Source organism: Podarcis raffonei, chromosome 11 (assembly GCF_027172205.1).
Source record: "Podarcis raffonei isolate rPodRaf1 chromosome 11, rPodRaf1.pri, whole genome shotgun sequence".
NCBI classification, from domain to species: Eukaryota; Metazoa; Chordata; class Lepidosauria; order Squamata; family Lacertidae; genus Podarcis; species Podarcis raffonei.
Window position 1 is genome coordinate 29,312,677 of NC_070612.1, and position 19,426 is coordinate 29,332,102.

Below are 19,426 nucleotides of genomic sequence, written 5' to 3' on the forward strand. Positions count from 1 at the left end.
TGTAAACGTAGTTTGTTTGGAGAACCGCACTGCAACATTCAGATAAGTGCAAATTTCAAAGGATGGGTCTGTTTTGGTTCCCATATTGTTTCAGAAAGTTCAAATCTTATATATTTTGCTTTAAATGTGTACTGAATTTGTCACGGCAAAGAGGCCTTGCCTGAATGTTAGATTTATATGGTGTAAATTGGGTTCCCCCAAAACTACTCCATTATTCATTTTATAATGCAATCCTATGAAAGGTCTACTCAAAAGTTCTAATCTCTTTGGGTTCTTGCAAGAACATCTCTTCCCCACACCAATGATCCAGCGGATATTTTGATATATTTTCTATCTGGCGTCTAGGAATATGTCTAAAATAAGTTCTTGATCTCAATTTAAAATGATAAATGGGATGTTGACCCATTGTTTTAAATACAAATTGTGCACCAAAGCACAGGGTTTCAAAAGAAACGAGGGGATTTCCAGAAACAGCAAATAATTTGGGGAGGGGAACCTAGCTTCCCCCTGGCAAATGTAATTATACTTAATTGATGCACGAAGAGAAGATGGTGCACCTGTAAGGTAGAAACTTATGAGGAAGGTAGGTAATAAATCCTGCCATCTTCACAATAAACCAGGCTGGAGAAATTTCCAACAATGGCAGCTGGAGGAGGGAGGGGAAGATTTCTAAGAAAAGGTAAGATACAGCCTTGCATATACAGTGGTACCTCGGGTTAAGTACTTAATTCATTCCGGAGGTCCATTCTTAACCTGAAACTGTTCTTAACCTGAAGCACCACTTTAGCTAATGGGGACTCCTGTTGCCGCCGCGACGCCGTGGCATGATTTCTGTTCTCATCCTGAAGCAAAGTTCTTAACCTGAAGCACTATTTCTGGGTTAGCGGAGTGTGTAACCTGAAGCGTATGTAACCTGAAGTGTATGTAACCTGAGGTACCACTGTATACTGCATACAAATATTTGCTGGCTGGGACTGATGTAGTCCAAAATATCCGGGGGCACCAGGTTGACAAAAGCTGTTTTAGACAGCTTTGGGGGACTCAAAATTAAGAAATTTTTTGCACTGTATACTGCATACAAATATTTGCTGGCTGGGACTGATGTAGTCCAAAATATCCGGGGGCACCAGGTTGACAAAAGCTGTTTTAGACAGTCGAGGTCTATGCTATTAAAACAGGCAAATGTGGTGAGAATACAGAATCTTAAGTGCATCCGTTGACATTATCAAAATAGTAACTGTACAGAGTAGTCACTTGGCATGTATCAAGCCAACTGATACCTTCCCCATCTTATTACAAAGATAAGAACGTAATGCAGGTAAGAAAATAAGAGATTTCATCTTGTAAGCACAAGTTCTCACCTGATCGAGCGAGTTTATATCATGGTTAGCTTCTATTAAACTATTTACCACAGGTAGGTTATTTTTTAAGATCGCCAAATGGAGTGGAGGACTCTTTTGCTGCAGAGAGAGGAAAAGTTTGTTACAACAGCATGATGAAAATGTCAAACCCAAGTATTCTTGTTCAGAAGAGATATTGCTTCAGCATGTGTCCACACTTCAGGAAAAAATAATCCTTGGGGTAGAAGGAAGCCAAATTATTTCTGCCAAGAGAATTATGTTTGCCAAGTGTGCTGGCAATAAAAAGGTGTTATTTATAATGAACTGCAATGTAACAAGCTGATAAATGTGATGATAAATGTATGTATGTCAAAAGGAAGGCCCAATTAAAAACTGAACTCTTCAAATCCTGCTTTAAGTGTTTTTACTTAAAGGTTTTTTAAATAGTGGCTGGCCAATTATTTCTTTCAAAGAGCTTTTGACAAAGTACCTCACCAAACACTCCTAAGCAAGCTTAGCAACTCATAGAATAAGATATGAGGAGAGGTCCTCTTGCAGATCAGGAACTGATTACCGTACTTTTCCGTGTATAACACACCCCTTGTATAAGATGCCCCCTATTTTGGGGGACTCAAAATTAAGAAAATGGGGGAAGATTGCCCAGAGTTGTTGAGCTTTTGGGGGGGAGGATTGCCAAGTTTTGGGGGGGGGCTACCCATGTATAAGACAACCCCAATTTTTTAACATTATTTAACAGGGGAAAACCTTGTCTTATACATGGAAAAGTACGGTAAGTAGCAGGAGGGATGTAGAGTGTAGAACTCCAAAAGGAGTGAATGGGCAGTAAAATGGCAAATGCAATTTAATGTAACCCAATATAAAGTGATGCATGTTGGGGCAAAATAACAAAATATATATTAATATCACTTTTTTATCATGGGGTCTGAACTGCTTGCTCTACTTAAACTTCTGCCATTGTTTTAAACCGCTGTTTTTCTCTCACTGACACCCTCTGCCTCCTCTGCTCAAATTTCTGCCATTGTTTTAAATGCCATTTTCCTCTCACTGTACCTCCCTTCTTGCTGTACTCAATCTTCTCCCTCTTTCCTCGGCTGCCTTCTTTTTTTCTCAGCTTGGTGAAAGAGTTAAAGGATGCAGAGCCCTCAAATATTCCATAGTACTTTCACATAATGTATTTAATTCCTGGTGTTATGTGTTGTTAATCAACAAGAAGCTCCAACATCCATCCACTCAGTCTCCAGCTGAACAGGCTGACAGGCTTGCTCTTAAGATTCTATTGATCTAAAAAACACAGTAACATATACCAGCATGGGGGTTGTGTGCAAATGTATTTGCAGAATTAGAACAGGAGGGAGGAGGATGCATGAAAATAGGTGTAATGGGGAGTTGGAAAAAGGAAGAGATAGGGAAAAGGGGGTGAATGTAATAATGAGGTGCGTCATCAAAGAGGAGCTGCAAAATATGAGAGAAGAAAACAGGGGTGCAGCCCCTTGTATGTACATTCATACATTCATATACATACTTAAAGCAGGGTTTGCAATGTTCCTTTTTTACTTGTTCTATCCCCTGACAATACAATAAGAAAAACTCTCTGCTAAGGATGCAAATATGATAAAGGACAGGATATAAATGTAATAATGATCTATCAGCAAAATATAGACATTTTCATGTAGCCTAAAACGGGGGGGGGGGGATAAATTAGGTAAAATGTTAATTAGCTACATAAACTAAGTTATCTTCTCAGTTTTTTCACTAAAGTTTCCAAGTTTTAACACACTCCTGAGCCTTTCCTCAATTTAATAAAAATGTGTTTTCATGTCAGTGATACATACAGTACGACAATTTTAGATTCAGTGTCAACATATTCCCTCTAGGAATGAAACCTGGATGAATTTTATCTACCATTAACAGCTGGTGGGAAATTAAGTAAATAAAATTGTACATCGGGGCTAGCCAAGATTTTAAAATGTGACGAAAAGCTTTTAATAGCAAACAAAATATGTTTCTCAGATGATACCAGCAAGAACTAAATGTTTAACCACAAGAACTCTATGAGAGCTGAATCTAATGCTGATGACTTTGTATATAATCTCAGCTCCAAATGTGTTGGAATACAAACATATTTCTCTTTCGTTGATAATAAACGTGTTGGTCGTACATATACAACTGGTTGTAACAACAGGACAGCAACATACAGTCCTTTGCATAACGGTATCACTCTCCTGCAGGAAGTTCTGTGTAGGTATTTCATTTGGAAATGTATGTGTTCTGATTTTTTTTATTAAAAAAATGTTGATGCTATTAGACACAATCCTGACACATTTAATTTTCACTGATTTCCATGAAAGAGTCAGACACATGCTAAACTCATTCCCACTGAAACCAACAAAGCCTAAGACGTTTTAACTTTAATTGGCTAGTTCTCATTATTCATAGGATTTTCAGGAGAAAAAATAAACTTCAAAGGGAGACTGCAGTTTGAAACCATTGAAGTACAATTCATCAACAGCCTTGATGTTGTCAACTGAGACTTATCACACTATGGCCTAGTTTGCACCTAACCCTAAGGCACAGTTGACATTAAAAATAGTTAATAAACCAAATATTTAAGGCTGATGTATCTGGCAGATGTCCACTTAAACCTTGGTGTATTAAGTCACAAAACAGTTAAAATCACTAGCAAGAACAGTCATGCCTTTAAATTTTCCATCGCTCCTCACCTGTGGCTTTGTAGCTTTGGGGCAAGGACAGTTCCTTAACCAGATTGGCACATAATGCTAAGCTACAGTTAAAATTAACTAAAGTTTATAAACTTGTTTATATAGGATTTGGCTGTAAATGATCTGGAGCCCCAAGAACAGCCCAGAATAACAGGTATGGAGGATCTAGAACTGTCGGGGGGAGGGGCTGACAGGGATCCCTCCTTGCAGAAAGACAGCTCAACATCTGAAGCAGAGGCAAAATGACCCCTGAGCCCCAAACGAGACCAGTCAGGATGAGTGCTTTGTTGCAGATGAGGACTCCTTGTGAGTAAAGGACTAATCAGGAGTAGGGCCATTCTCGTAAGGACTCTCTCTGCAGAAACCTCTAAGAAGTTGCAGCTGGACCCTGGGGTGTGTGGGCTGGCAGTCTGGAAGCTGTGGAAGATTTGATGTAAGGCTGAGAGAGCTGCTGGAGCAATGTCTTGCTACTAGCACTGTGTCCAAGCCTCTGGTGACCGGCACCGCTTTTCTCTTGTCTGAACCCCTGTTAGAACAACTGCTTGCCTGGATTTAGGATTTGAATTAGCCTTGGATGTTGCTGCTATATGTGCCCACAATATCCTTTGTTATTTGGAAGGTCCCCTGCAATCTGGGACCCAACTGTAAAAGGGCACTTAACCTTTAACCATAGTTAAGCATCTGGGCTTGGCTCCCACATAATGCCAAGCTGTGGTTTAATAAGCCATGCTTTAGCATTATTTGCAAACCAGCCCTATCTGTGTCAGCTTACCAATGTGAGGATGTCTGTATTATCATCAGCAACTCCTTTGTCAATGACCTACCGTCAATAACGTAAGCATCACTGCCTGAACTTTCTGCATTTCATTTCATGACCTTATTATTTAAAATGCACTACCACACATGTAGATAAAGTTAGGGTTAACTCTGAATATCCTGTAGCTCAGGATAACACTTAATCATTGGATGAAGTCGACTTCTAACACAGAGAAGTTTGTGCCAAAGCAAGCTTGTAAGTCTTTAACGTGCACTATACTTTATCTATACTGTCTATGGGCTCTCCTTGTTTTATATGCTGGTTTAGACATAGCTAGCTACCACTACTTTCAGAGAATCTTGTCAATAAATATCAAGAGGTGCCTGCAAAATAAAGGGCATAACCTGATTTTTTTTAAAGTACTCACCTGAGGATGCACTCCCAGATCTATATTTTTATTGATAAGAAACGTGACCAAAGCTGTATGTCCATTCTGGGTTGCTATTTGCAATGCACTGGTATTGTGCTAAAGGAAAGACAATGGAGAGCAGTTTCTATTTCAAAGTAATTAAAAAAATAATGTTCTCTGAAGATATTTCAAGAAGCAGGTGAAATTATTAAGGAAACCAGTTTGCCACCATTCAGAGGACATGTTCTCTGGCTACAATCCACAAAGCTCTACCTCCATTGGCCGAGGAAGTAAGCCTCTGAAAACTAGCTGCTGGGAATCACAAGTAAGCAGAATGTACTCAGGTCCTGCTTATAGGCTTCCCATAGGCATTTGATTGGCCACTGTGAGAACAGGATGCTGGACTTGATGGGCCTTTAGTTTGATTAACCAGCGGCTCTTTTTAACTTCTTAATGGCCTGACATAATATTATTTCCTGTTGCGGCTACTTCATACAAATGCCTCACCATATTAACATGATGTAATACTTCACGAAGCCCGCACCACTTTCTTATAACAGAAGGCTAATTGGTAGAATGAAGTCCATGAGACTTATGGATGTCTATTTTGAATAAGGTGGTGGAATGGATTTGGCCTGTGGTTCGCTATGGTCCAGTTAAGGTATCTCAAGAAACCATGGACCAAGAATAAGCCAAATGCCCCCTTCTTCCTCCTCCTCTTGTGCATCTGGCTTGAATGAAGATGCATGAACATGCATAGGATTATGCTCTACGACATGGAAAGCAGAAAAATCATGTTTTCAAGAATGACAGCCATTGCTTCTCCCCTTGGCAGCTATTCCACACCACTGATTTCAATTAGAATGTGAATGCTTATAACTAAGAGACACCATTAGCAAATAACTGAGCATTCCAGTTTACATGCTTTTTAAATCTTACTAGACCAGGTGGGTGGGGGGTTTCCTTTCTGTTTCTGCCAAAAGAAAGCCCGGCATGCTTTCTTGAGCTTCCACAAGATGAGAGATTAAAAAGACTAGAGTTTCTTCAGTCATAAGATGATTTAAGCAATCTGTTTATATATTTTAAAAGTTTCATTGTATTTGGTGAGGCTTACTCTAAGATTGATGATATAGTCTAAGAATATCAACATACTTTGTTGGAGATATTGATGTCACTTCCGGCTTCCAATAACAGATCGGCACACCCTTCGTGCCCTCCTTCCACAGCTAGGTAAAACGGGGTTTCACCATTCTATAACGAAACAATACAAAAGGTTTGCACTTGTATTATAGACAATGCAATGGTTCAATCTCAGATATGGCTGAGGGGAAAATGCTTGATTTGAGCCACAATGGTTTCCTCCGGTTCCTTTGCAAATGGCACCATGCTCTTGCAAATTGTGGCCACGTGCTTTGTTTTTACATCTTTATGTTTACCTCATTTAACTCATTTATTTCTTTCCACTCTTGAAGAATAACTTCTACCACCTCACTGTGACCATTTTTAGCAGCCAGGTGCAATGCAGTGTTTCCTTCCTGTAAAATAACACATACAGAAATAAATTATACACATATAATATTCATTATCACCACTTAAAGCAGATACCCTTGGAGTAAATAGAAACTCTAGAGCACTGCTCGCAAGTCTATATGGGCACTATGCAATCTGGAATAGAAGACAGCATTTTGAGTGCAGGTTATAAAAGTTAATCTCAATTTTCCCACCCTCCTTTTATCTATTCCTGTGTCTCTAATAGAATGGAAAGATTTAGGGATCATGGAAGGCTGTGAAGCAAGAATCAAATGCCCTAGCTGACAGGGGTAGCAGAATCCAAGCTAGTTAGATAAATTTTCTTTTATATATAAAAAAATCCAGGTGGAAAAAAAATACTGTTTGAGTTACAGAACATGGTGTTCCATATTCCAAGGATAGGAATTTGTTTTCAGAACTAGAAGTGAATTGAGCTTTCACACAAGAGTCCACTCCTGGTTAGCTTTATTCATTTCAGCAGTCCAATTTATATAGTAATTGTTGTTTTGCTGTTGCTCTTGTTAAACAATTGGAAGTTAGAAACCCCTGCTGTTGTACTGCAAATCAGCTAGAGAGCTGACAGCGGATGCCAATCTACCATATGTTTTCCCCCTGCCCTACCAAAGTTGGCAAAAGGGTAGAAACACATATTTTAACCAACATTAGTTTTGCATACTATAATATACAAAATACTAATTATGTTAATTCAATATATTTCACCAAGTAGAGCCTTTTACATAAAATAAATTGGTTCAGTGCTTATCAAAATGAAGCACTAATTCTGAGCAAGATAATTTAGAATTAAGTTGATATAGATACAATGTTTTCTTACATAAGCGAGGCTACTAATAAACTTAAGTTTGGTGTGAAAATTGTAAAAAGGAACAGCGGCATACAAATATTCTAAAGCAGATGCATAAATGTAGCAGCTTGGTATATTAAATGGCAAAGTGAAATTAAGCACTGTTCAATCTATCCTTTCCCCCTCTTAATTGCCAGAACTCACAGTGTTTTAATACAGTGTTTAACATGGGTAAGAAAGTACAGCTTTTAGTTGGAAATGCCACTCATTGCAAAATTCCCAAAGGCAATAAGTATTTATTGGAATTCTTGTGATAAACTTACATTGTCCTTTTCTGAGGTGGATAAGTTAAGGGAAATCAACTCGTTGGTCATTTCTACGTGGCCCATTTCAGCTCCAACAAGGAATGGCTTCCTACCTTTCTAGGAAACAGTAAATAATTAAGATGTCAGTGTGGAAGTAAAAAGCTCTTGTAGAAATTTTGTTAAGTATTACAGTGCCCTTACAAATGCACACTCCTATATATGTGGCTGCAAACACCTATACAATTAATGATACATAACTGCTAAATACTTGGGTCCTAGCTCCACTGCTCCAAAACTTGTCAGTACCAGAAACAACAGAGGAGAAACTGGGCAACTAACTATCATGGATAGATATGATGTGGCAACATAATGTATAAATGATGTAGTCTCTCTCTAAAAAACCTATATTGAGTTGAGAACCTGTAATCCTCCAGATATTGTTGGTCCTCACCTTTGATCAGCCCCAGTCACCATGGACCAGGGCCATCTTACCCATAGGTGCTAGGGGTGCAGGGCACCTGGGCACCGGGCTCTCAGGGGCGCCAGGCCAAGAGTCCAGGGCTCGAGAGTTGAGTCCGGGGAAAAGCCCGCCCGTTGGTCAGAGCGCCACAGGGGATCCCTGCACCGCGAGTTTGGAGGTGACCGAGCCAGTGAGACGCTGAGGCGGCTGGCCAGCTCCGCCCTCCTGTGTGCCTGGGACTGGGCAACCTGGGGGGGGGGCTACCGGGCGGATCTTTGTACCCTGGCACCGCATATGCTTAAGACAGTCCTGCCATGGACAATGGTCAGGGATGAAGGGAGTTGTATTCAAACAACATCTAAAGGGCCACAGATTTACCACCTCACCATAGGCAAAGAGGTAAAGGAAGAGAACTTTAAGTATTGATTACCAGAAGTCCATAATTGATATAGAACAGGATACGGTACCCATAGAGAGACTTAAGAAGATGGGCAATATCATCATGATGTTAGGAGAAAAGGATAAAAAGAGCAGCCTCGGCCCAGTATACCTGAAGGAGTGTCTCCACCCCCATTCTTAAGTCTGGACACTGAGGTCCTCCAAGAAGCGAAGTTACAAGGAACCAGGCAGAGGGCCTTCTCAGTAGTGGCGCCCTCCCTGTGGAACACCCTCCCTTCAGATGCCAAGGGGATAAAGAACTACATAACATTTAGAAGACATCTGAAGGCAGCCCTGTGACAAACACCACAAAGGAAATTTTACTGTGACAATATGTATAGTTATCCTAGATGTTTTTTTTTTTTTAATTCACAAAATTTACTAATGCTATCCAGAAATATCCACTAGCAAATAACCCATAGTATAGCATATGTATGGTACCTCATCAGGCTTATTAAGATCCATCAAGTGAAGATCTTGGATAAAATAATCCACTATTCTAACATTATTGTTCCGGGCTGCAAAGTGCAGGACATTCATTCCCTCCTAAGGAAAAGACAGAACAGATTAGTAAAATGGAATAAAACATTCTTCTGTTGTGAAAAAATCTTAATGCTGTTTTATACCCACCACTAACAAACCTTGTTCTTAGCTTTTTGATCAGCGCCTGCTTTAATCAACATCAGCATTATGTCCAGATTTCCAGACCACGCAGCAAGATGAATTGCAGTAAGTCCATGCTCCAAATTTTAAAAAAAGAACAATTAAAATGCAGTTAAGTCGCAATGCAATTCCAAACTGCTCTTTTCAATTTATACTTTGTGGCATTATATAGTTAACAGACATGACAAATGGGGATTAGCTCGTAAATTCTACGGAATTCGGACCACGCCACTTAAACCTGTGAGGCTGGGAGCAGTGTGTGGGTTCTTTTGACAGCGTGTATGTAGCTCTTTTTAAGTATTTCATAACCATTTTAATAAAGCTGTACAGTAGGTCAGCATTGTTTGGCAAAGGAAGCTGAGGGTAAGAGATGGAGGCCTCTCCATGTAGGGAGTTTATGTGTGAGGTGACATTTGAATCAAATACTTAACAATTTTTATTGCACAAACCATTTTTTTTAAGTTCATATATTATTTGTAGAGCTACCCTTAAAAAGCACTCACTGATCCCAACAATAGTCTGCTTACTTAATTCAACCACAGAAAAGTATCTAATAGCAATGATGTAGCAATGAGTGCATTTTTTTCTAAATCTCCCAATACTATTATTAAAAAATAGCTACTTCTAAAGACATTATAGGTTAAAAGTCAAATCCATCTTGTTCTCTCTCTCAAAAAAAATATTAAAAAATCTTAGTACGCATAGACCTAACTCTTATGTTATTTGACATCATTTGCAAAGCATCTTTCAAAATGTAAATGTAAGTGGGACAATTTTTAAAAAAACTAGTACGGTAATTTCACTGCACATCTAGGTTTCCCATTTAAAACTGAGACAGCTCTTGATTTTGCCTGATATAAAGCAACCTTTGACATTTTGTGCTTTTTTTTCTTGCTTGAGTGTGTTTAAACTAGCAAACATATGCAGAACACCTGAAACAAAAAAGTTAAATAATTATTTTTATTTCTCATTTTTAAGGAAGATGTTTCTGAGGAAGATATTAACATTTCAATATGTTTCTATTTTTAAAAATGTCTCTCTCCCCCTTCAAATACTGTGAGCAAAAAAGGACAATCTATCAATGCCAGCGTTCCTACAAAATATTCCTATTTGTCTGTGTCAACAATAAAAAAGAACTTTTTTTTTGCATACCTTATCTGCTACATCAACTCTGGCTTTGTGATGGAGGAGAAAGTCTACTGCAGATACATGATTTCCTGCAACAGCAAAATGGAGTGCTGTGCGCTTCAGCTAAAATCAGAAAATAAAAGTGACAGAATAACACTGAAGAGCTTTAAATCTTCTGGTCAGTAATAAAAGCAAAATGTTCAGCATCTAGACAACCCCAAATTTCAGTTCCTTTTCTTTTAGTACTGGTCAACAACAATTTGATTTGGATTTTCATTGGAAAATTATTTCCCCACAAATATATGTGAATGATGGTACCTTTAAATATAAAGAGTAAGTACAATAAACTCAATGGGCTCTGCCAAGCAGGTAAATATTTGTAGATAACAGTCTGTGGAAAAGTAAAATATTTGTTCATAAGGACGCTGATTAATATATGCAAATAACATTGTTTTCACAGGCTCCACTGCCAGATGCCCAGATAAAAATAGAGGTACCAGCAAACTGTTCTTAAGTGCTGTGCTACCATTTCTGCGTAAGTGTTGACATTGCATTATGTGTTTATGACATTGTTCTTAGCCCAAGCTGCTCTTAACCCAGTGCCTTTAACAGCTGTATGGAAGAGGGAATTTCAGCTGGTGCAGCTTGGGCAACAAACTCCTCCTCCTCCTCTCTTTCTTTCTTTCTTTCTTTCAATATTTTTATTCTGCTGTATCATAAAACAACATCACAGCAGTTCACAACAATATAAAAAAATCCAAATCCAAACAATGAAATCAGAAGAAGTTAAAAACAAGTTTAAAGCAAAAAGAAATTAGAAACAAATAGGAATAGACCATTGTGGATGATGCTCAAATTCCATGTTGTACATGAGTATTAAAGGTGCAGACATCCTATCCTGTTTTTTTACCTCTCTACTCTAGTTAATTTATGATCGTGCCCTTAGAGGGTTCCCCCACCCCGAGACTGAGGATACTCAAGATCACAAAGATTAACCCTCCCACTTTTAACACTAGAATGTCACCCTGAAGAAAAATGTGTGTGTTTCTGGCATTGGGGAATCAGGACAGATTAGGGATTCTGCTGGTTTACCACCTGCCTCACTGCTCAGAGGTTTCCCGGCCTGAGTTGACAGAGCTGGTCTCAGAGGTGGTGCTGAGGACTCCCAGACTGCTGGGCCTGGAGGACTTCAACATCCATGCATGGGCATAGCCAGGATTTTTGTTAGGGGGAGAAGGACTTTGTTGGGGGGGCAGAACTTTTGTTGGGGTGGCAGAACCGACGTGGTTGGTCAGTTAGTTAAGTGTTTCTATTGTTTAACTTGATCTGGGGGGCAGCTCTCCCCCCCGGCTACGCCCATGCATCCATGCCAAAGTGACTGGATCTGGAGTGACTCAGGACTACGTGGCTGCCATGATGCATAATCAGAGTCTAAATTAGTCTATCTAGATGTCAGAAATCCAATAAGCCCTCATGTGAATAAAATTTAATGTCTCATTTAAATTTAGGAATATCCAAGTGGCATATACTGGGCAGGATCACTTTTATAGGGTAAGCAGAACGCTTTGATCAATGAGGTCCATGGAATTTGACATGAATTTGAGTACGGCCTGAATTCTTAGTAGTCAGTTTGGCAATGCACATTCTGCAGTCTCTTGAAATAAAAGTTGTTTAAGGAAATAAGAATATCCTTACTGGATCATAGCAAAAGCTAATCTAGTCCAACTTTCTGTTTCCACAGTGTCCAACCACCAGACAATAGCACTCTCCTGTTTGTGATCCCCAAAACACATATTTGAAACATTCCCTATAAGAGCAGTGTGTTGCAGTTAGGTAATTTTAGGCTTTGGAAATGATGGTGTTGGGGGGGTTCCCTGTTCAGATGTTAATGTGTATTATACTTACATTATTTACAGCATTAATATTAATTCTTTTCTTAAACAGTCTTTCCATCGTGTCCAGATTATTAGTTTTAGCAGCATGCTGAAATTCTTCTTCGTCTGGTAGCACTGCAAAACAAAAAGCATGGGACTTTTGAAATATAAAAGAAATGATCACAAAGTTAAATTTATGTGCTACGTTTTTATCCCACCTTTCCACAGAGTGGTGGACAGTGGTCCTTCTTTCCTTCTTCCCATTATATAATGGGAAGGGCCATAGCTCAGTGGAAAAATATTTGGTTTGAACACAAATGTTCCTGGGTTCAATCCCCGTCTTCTCCAGGAGCAGCATTGAGAAACCCCTGCCTGAAACCTTGGGGTGCTGCCAGTCAGTGTTGGCAATACCAAGCCAGATGGACTGATGGTCTCGCTCGGTATAAGATAGTGTATTATGTTCATCATAAATCTGTGAGGTGAGTAAGAATGACTGATGCAAGGATATCTAGTGAGCATAATGGTGGAATGGTGATTTGAACTCAGGTCTCCCTGATCCTAACCCAACATGCTAGTGCTCATGCCACATACCACTGTTATATGTGTATATTTCATGCAGTAAGAATTAAATATATAACAATTATGTATTTAGTATATAATAAATACTCTATAATAAATAAATAAAAATGAGATTCAAAAGAAAAGAGGTTTTAAAAGCCAGAGTGGACCTGTTAAATCTGACCACAGTACAGTGGTACCTCGGGTTAAGTACTTAATTCGTTCTGGAGGTCCGTTCTTAACCTGAAACTGTTCTTAACCTGAAGCACCACTTTAGCTAATGGGGCCTCCTGCTGCTGCCGCGCCACTGGAGCACAATTTCTGTTCTCATCCTGAAGCAAAGTCCTTAACCTGAAGCACTATTTCTGGGTTAGCCAAGTCTGTAACCTGAAGCGTATGTAACCTGAGGTACCACTGTACAGAAAACAAAATAGCACATACACTTTTATTAAAAAATGTTCCTATAAGAGAAAGAACAAGAGAGTTAAGGCTGGACCGCAGTCACAGAGGTGGGTTCTACTGGCTCTACTGGCACAGCAGTGCTTCTGTTACTAGCCTGTAAAAACATTCATTTCCACCCTCACTAACAGCAACCAGAATCAAATAGTTAGGAAAACAATGGTTGTGACTTTATAAGGACCTCAGTTTAATGCTCTGCTTTATCGCATTTATTTGACATGTTTCATTAATGCAGAGAGTGCAAGAGATCACTTCATATTCTATTGATATTGCACACATGAAAGAAAAGAAAAAGGGGTGTTTGCTCGATTCTGGTCAAGGAGCAGAAAGGCAAATAGACCAGACAGACAGGTACTTCAGCATTCTCCCTTTCATGATGAATTTGACAGTGCACCTTGGCCTACATTCCCTGCTTTCAGCCTGGTCTCCTATTCACAAAAATAAGCCAGAGGAAAGAATAAGTAGGCACAGGTAATTTAAAATATTCTATGGGAATTGTTTATATTTGAGGTTTCATTACTGCAGAGGCAGATGAATAATAAGTACTCTGGCTTGGACAGAAAAAGTGCTCCTAAGAGGAAATATTCCAAAAGCTTACTACTACTACTTACTACTTACTACTTTGCTTACTACTATGAGGATGTATTTGTTTTGTAGGAATGGCTGAATGCTACATCAGTGTTTCCTGCATCCTGGGTTGTGGTCTAAACCACAGAGCCTAGGACTTGCCGATCAGAAGGTCGGTGGTTCTAATCCCCATGACTGGGTGAGCTCCCATTGCTCAGTCCCAGCTATTGCCCACCTAGCAGTTTGAAAGCACATCAAAGTGCAAGTAGATAAACAGGTACCACTCAGGTGGTAAGGTAAATGGCGTTTCTGTGCGCTGCTCTGGTTCGCCAGAAGTGGCTTAGTCATGCTGGTCACATGACCCAGAAACTGCGGACAAGCTCCGACTCCCTCAGCCTATAAAGCGAGATGAGCGCCGCAATCCCAGAGTCATCCGCAACTGGACCTAACGGACAGGAGTACCTTTACCTTTACCTCTATGAGGATGTATTTGTTTTGGAGGAATGGCTGAATTCCACATCAGTGTTTCCTGCATCAAGCAGACTGTAGGACTAATGGTCCTAATAAGGTTTCCACCCAGCTCTGATATGAATGAATACAGCCCTAAAGGAGCCTTGTAAGAAAAACAAATGTATTGCTCTGAATTGTTTAAATTATTTGATTGAGGCATAGGAGATATCAGGGAGGACTGGGGTTCATTAAGAGGTAGTCAAAGCAGTTCGAAGGAAAGTATTCTGACTGGACACTTCTAAAAAAATTAAAAATAGCCTTCCAGGACAATAATATGCTTACTTAACAACTAGGAATAAGCCCCACAGGACACTGACTTCAGAGGGTGCATTCAGAACCCCATCTTAATACTGCAAATGGGTCATTCAGATAACACAAATAGGCAACAGGTCGGCAACTTAATTTTAAAAAAAACTTATCACATTTTCCATGTTAAAAAGGAAATCTGGATTAAATGGTAAATGTCTTTGTCTACAATGCCATGTGGGGTGCTGCAAAATAATAATAATGAATACTTGACAAGCTCCCATCCCATAATAAACACCAGCATGGAAGTACCCCTAGTCAATATGCAAAAGACTCTACTATTAATGAAGCATAGAAAGGAATGTGATTGAAGCTAACTGCAACCACACAGTAAGAATAACTGCCACAGTAGATGTTCATTTTTTATTTTAGATATTTACAGCACAAAATATCCACATTGACTCAAAAGTCAATCTCATTCAGTTCAACGTGGCTTTCAGGACTGGAGCATTATACTTTCCCACTGCTGTAGGGTCTTTTAAGCTGATAGGGTAAGGTATACATTTTTTAAAAGTTGAAAGATTAAAATTCTCAAAAGTAATTCCACATTTGTAAAACACTGGTTTGTTTTGATAAAAAACCAACAATTCAATTTCATGTTCCTCTTGCTGAGATAATATGTGCACTGTTTCCATTTTCACTTTTTATGAAAAATGATAAACTCTAGCCCAGTATTTTTCAAACAGCTGGCTCAGACCCCTTTCATGTGGGCCTCAGTGCCAGTCTGCCCAGTGCCTCCTCAGTTGCCTACCCTGCCCCTTAACTATGCCATAGCGCCTTTTGGTTGGGCTTAATGCCAGCGCTGAGTACAGATGGCTGAGAAATGGAGAAGTTTGGGAAGGGAGACCAAGTCTTCCTCCTCAGAGGGGAAAGGGCCAGAGTAGGTGTTGAAAGGGGGAAATATACAACCAAACAACCATCTCCGCCTGTATTTGGCTTAAGGAAAAGTGAGCTATGGAACTCCTTGCCACAAGGGAAACGCTGCACCAAAGAATTTAGCAATTTCCAAAGATGAATTAGGTTATCAGTAGAAAATAATGTAATGGCTGCCTGATTGTGCCAAACTGCCTCCATGTGGTGAAAGTTCTGTTCCTGCGTGACCAGTGGGCATCAGAAATGGTCAGCCACTTTTTGGCTGCTTGCAATATCTATTTATCTGACTTATAGGATTATTATAAATATTACTGAAATAATGTCAGTGGAGCACTTTGAACTATATGAAAGCGGAATTATTACCAATTTTCAGCGGGAAAGTGGTGGAGAGAACGCATCCCAGAATATGCTGACCTTTCCTCTGCTCTTCCGGTGTTCCAGGACTGATCCCTGTTACTGAAAAACTTTTCAGGACTCGACTCCTGCTTTTTATACCCTACAGAAGGGAATTTCTAAAATGGGAAGGAGGGAGGAGCTACCAATCCTTCCCGCTCCAGCTGGAATTGATTTATGTCGTTCAACCACGTAGATGCGTAAAAGCGCACAATGCAGTCGGGGAAGGAATTGCTGCTGCCGGTTTTAAGTTGTTTAGAGACACACGGGGCCCTGAGAGAGAATTTACCAACATAAAACTAATCCACTCCTGGCGCTTAGTAGAAAATACGGTTTTTGTTTGTCTAAAAACAAGCCCTCGCGAGCTGCTGCTGCTGACAAAAAGAAGCGCGCTTTCTCAGCCAAGAGCGCCTCGACGCCCGTGAAAAGCGCAAGGAACCAAAGGGCCCGTCTGCGCCTCTAGTCTGCCTTTTCCCGCCTTCCGCGGGGTGGGAAGGGCCGCCATCTTCGCGGGGCCGGCTGCTCGGCTTCCAGTCATAATAATAACGCCAGGGGCTTGCCGGCGCGGTGCCGAGCTGCGCCCTCGCCCTTCCCCGGCAGGGCACCTCCTGAGCCGCCCGCCACACAACAGCAGCACTCACAAGTCCCCGCGTTCGCCGCCTCTGCTGTCGCCGTCGCCTTCGGGCTGCTGCTTTCTTCTTTGGGACTCCGGTTCAGAAAGCCCATAAAATCAGTCAGGCCTTTCACTGCGCGGTTCCAGTTTTCCTCCATGGCGCTGGGCGAGTGTGTGTCGCTTTCGAGGGGCGACTCCCTGTCCACAAGCATCAGCTGTGTGTGCTTTTCTCCGTCAACTAGATAAGAAATATGGGCTACCGTCAGTCCTAGGAGCTGGCAAACAAAGGAGGACCTGAGAAGTAGGTGACGAGGGTGACTAAGAGCTGGTCGGGTTCCTGCCCTTACATTGCCTGCCCGCAGCCAGTTGTCGTGGTCGGAGGACGGGCAGACTTTGAAGTGAGACCCGAGTGTTGCCAACTGAAACAATACTGTAAAATGGCAAGATTCATACACCTCGATGCTAATGAGAGGTAGGCGCGTCCACTGAAATCCAAAGGCAGAAGGAATCAGTTCTGGTTGGACAAAGAGTCCTGAAAGATGTAATTAAAAACATTTATTTTTTGCTCAGGACCACCAAAGGCGCGCTGCTTGTTTTGCATTGGGAAATGTGGCATATTTAATATTGTTAGGAATTTGGGGTGGGGGGCGGGGCGCAGACTCCACATTCTAAGTTTAGTAAAAGGTAGAATTTAGCTAGTATTTGTCAGGGCAGTGAAAAATACAGGCTGGACCAGTTCTCCTGTTCAGGAGATCACTGATAGTGATGGCATTAAGAACATAAAAAGAGCCAAGTAAGAACAATTGGCCATGGAGGTGCTGACTTTCTCTGCCCACAAGAAGTGGACAAAAACAAAAGAATCCAGGTGGGGAGGTTGCTAGGGTTAACGGGGTGTGATGTCAACAAAGAAAAAAGGTGTCCTTTTAAAACAGGTTTTGAAGCAGGGAGGTGGGAGGGGCCAGATCTCCACAGGCTCTTGACTGGAGGAGACTGCATGCAGAGACTTGGGAAGCTGGCTGGCTGCTGCTTGCTGAAGCAATGAGAGAAGTCATCAGAGGCACTCTTGGGGTGTAATGTTCTACACTCCTTCCATCAAAACTCAGGTTGTAAACGTGTAAACTATACTGTACTTCATAAATACACGACAGTCTCCACCCTGTCTCATTTCCAAGGAACACAAACCCTGCTTAAGTGCCAAAACCCCTGCAATCTCACTACTGCTCAGCAGAGATTAGGGTGGCCTGTTTACCAAGCTAGATCTGCAGAAAAAGTTCATTGTAGTTCCTGACATTACATTGCTAAAAAGTGGGTCACACGTTGGACTTAAACACTCCAGTAATCCAGCAAGGTGTTTTGTAACTGTGTTCTTGAGTATATATGTATTTTTGACAAGGAGATGAGTCCTAAACACACTTCCTAGGAAATACACAGGGTTGGACACAATGAAACTTAACTTCTGTTCTAAGTAAAAAATGCATCGGATTGCACTGCAAGTGATGAAGAGCAATTTTCTATTGTACTCTGTGTTGCGTTTTTTACAAGCCAGTGTGGTTGGAGTGTTGGACTAGGCCCTGGGAGACCAGGGTTCGAATCCCCACTCTACCATGAAACTCACTGGGTGACCTTGGGCCAGTCACTGCCTCTCAGCCTGACCTACCTCAAAGGGTTGTTGTGAGGATACATTGGGCAATTGGAGAACCATGTGCACCACTGTGAACCCCCTGCCATGTGGGAAATATCAGATCTTGGATTAAAACTTCATTCATTCATTCATTTATCTTCTGTGTGGAGTCATGTGGTTCAAATGATCAGCCCTATGTACTCTAAGACAGTGCAAGAGTAAAAAAGTTATCCTAGCACTGGCCTGAGTTGAGTTGTCAAGCCAGGCACTAGGGCTGGGGTGAGGAACCCTAGGCCTGAGGGTCAAATGTGACCTTCCAGACCTCTCTATCTACTCCTTGACATTGTCCCTAGGTCACAACACCTCCCCAGCCACATCTATCACTGGCCTTACTTCACACCTTCCTGGAGTGTTTTTCCTGGCTGGAATTGTATCCTTGAACTCCTTGTAACATGTCGCTGAAGCTCAGTTCGTTAGAGCATGGTGAGGACAACACCAAGGTTGCAGGTTCAATCCCCATATGCGACAGTTGCACATTCCTGCATTGCAGAGGGTTGGACTAGATGATCCTCAGGGCCCCTTTCAGTTCTACAATTATATGATTCTATGATGATTCTTGTTTGCCTGGGTGGAGAATAGAGGTGCATGTGTATAAACAAGCCTACTGTACCAAGGTAAAATTTACATTTGTTGCCCCACCCACCTTTGCCTTTGGCCCCACCTGCCACTGTCGTGTGCTTGCCTTGAAGAGAATGTCACTCGAGATAAAAAGGTCTTGCACTAACCTGTGTTGCTCCCGACTCTGTAATGAAGCAATAGAATGCCATTTCCCCACCATTTTCTATGGTGGGACAGTAAACTATATCCCCAGATTGTTTGGAAGGGGGAGGCAGAGCTTTTCCCAACTATCAAATAATGGATGGCAATTTCACAGCAGTTTGCATCAAAATGAGCAAATCTATTCCACAGGACTGAGCTATTAAGATTAAGGCACAGGTTGGCTATGTAGAACTGGAGAAGCTGAGACCAGTCTTTTTACTGCTAAAGCAGAGAAGTATAGTTCTAATAATGAACATGAA

At 41.0% G+C, this 19,426-nt stretch overlaps 1 protein-coding gene across 2 annotated transcripts in view; it reads right to left on the reverse strand.

Annotated features, from left to right (window-relative positions):
- The window catches only part of ANKDD1B (ankyrin repeat and death domain containing 1B), a 30,286-nt gene extending 13,229 nt beyond the window's left edge, over positions 1 to 17,057 (reverse strand). Inside the window, exons 1-10 of one of the 2 annotated variants that reach the window (XM_053407806.1) lie at positions 16,755 to 17,057; positions 12,479 to 12,582; positions 10,598 to 10,696; positions 9,424 to 9,522; positions 9,224 to 9,328; positions 7,903 to 8,001; positions 6,684 to 6,782; positions 6,400 to 6,498; positions 5,266 to 5,364; positions 1,362 to 1,460 (exon numbers count right to left, since the gene is read on the reverse strand). In XM_053407806.1, coding sequence (XP_053263781.1) covers positions 1,362 to 1,460; positions 5,266 to 5,364; positions 6,400 to 6,498; positions 6,684 to 6,782; positions 7,903 to 8,001; positions 9,224 to 9,328; positions 9,424 to 9,522; positions 10,598 to 10,696; positions 12,479 to 12,582; positions 16,755 to 16,938 — 1,086 coding nt within the window. In that variant the 5' untranslated portion in view covers positions 16,939 to 17,057. Of the gene's footprint in view, positions 1 to 1,361; positions 1,461 to 5,265; positions 5,365 to 6,399; positions 6,499 to 6,683; positions 6,783 to 7,902; positions 8,002 to 9,223; positions 9,329 to 9,423; positions 9,523 to 10,597; positions 10,697 to 12,478; positions 12,583 to 16,083; positions 16,287 to 16,754 lie in introns of those variants that run through there. The other variant, XM_053407807.1, reaches the window with a different exon arrangement.
- Between the last annotated feature and the right edge of the window lie 2,369 nt (positions 17,058 to 19,426).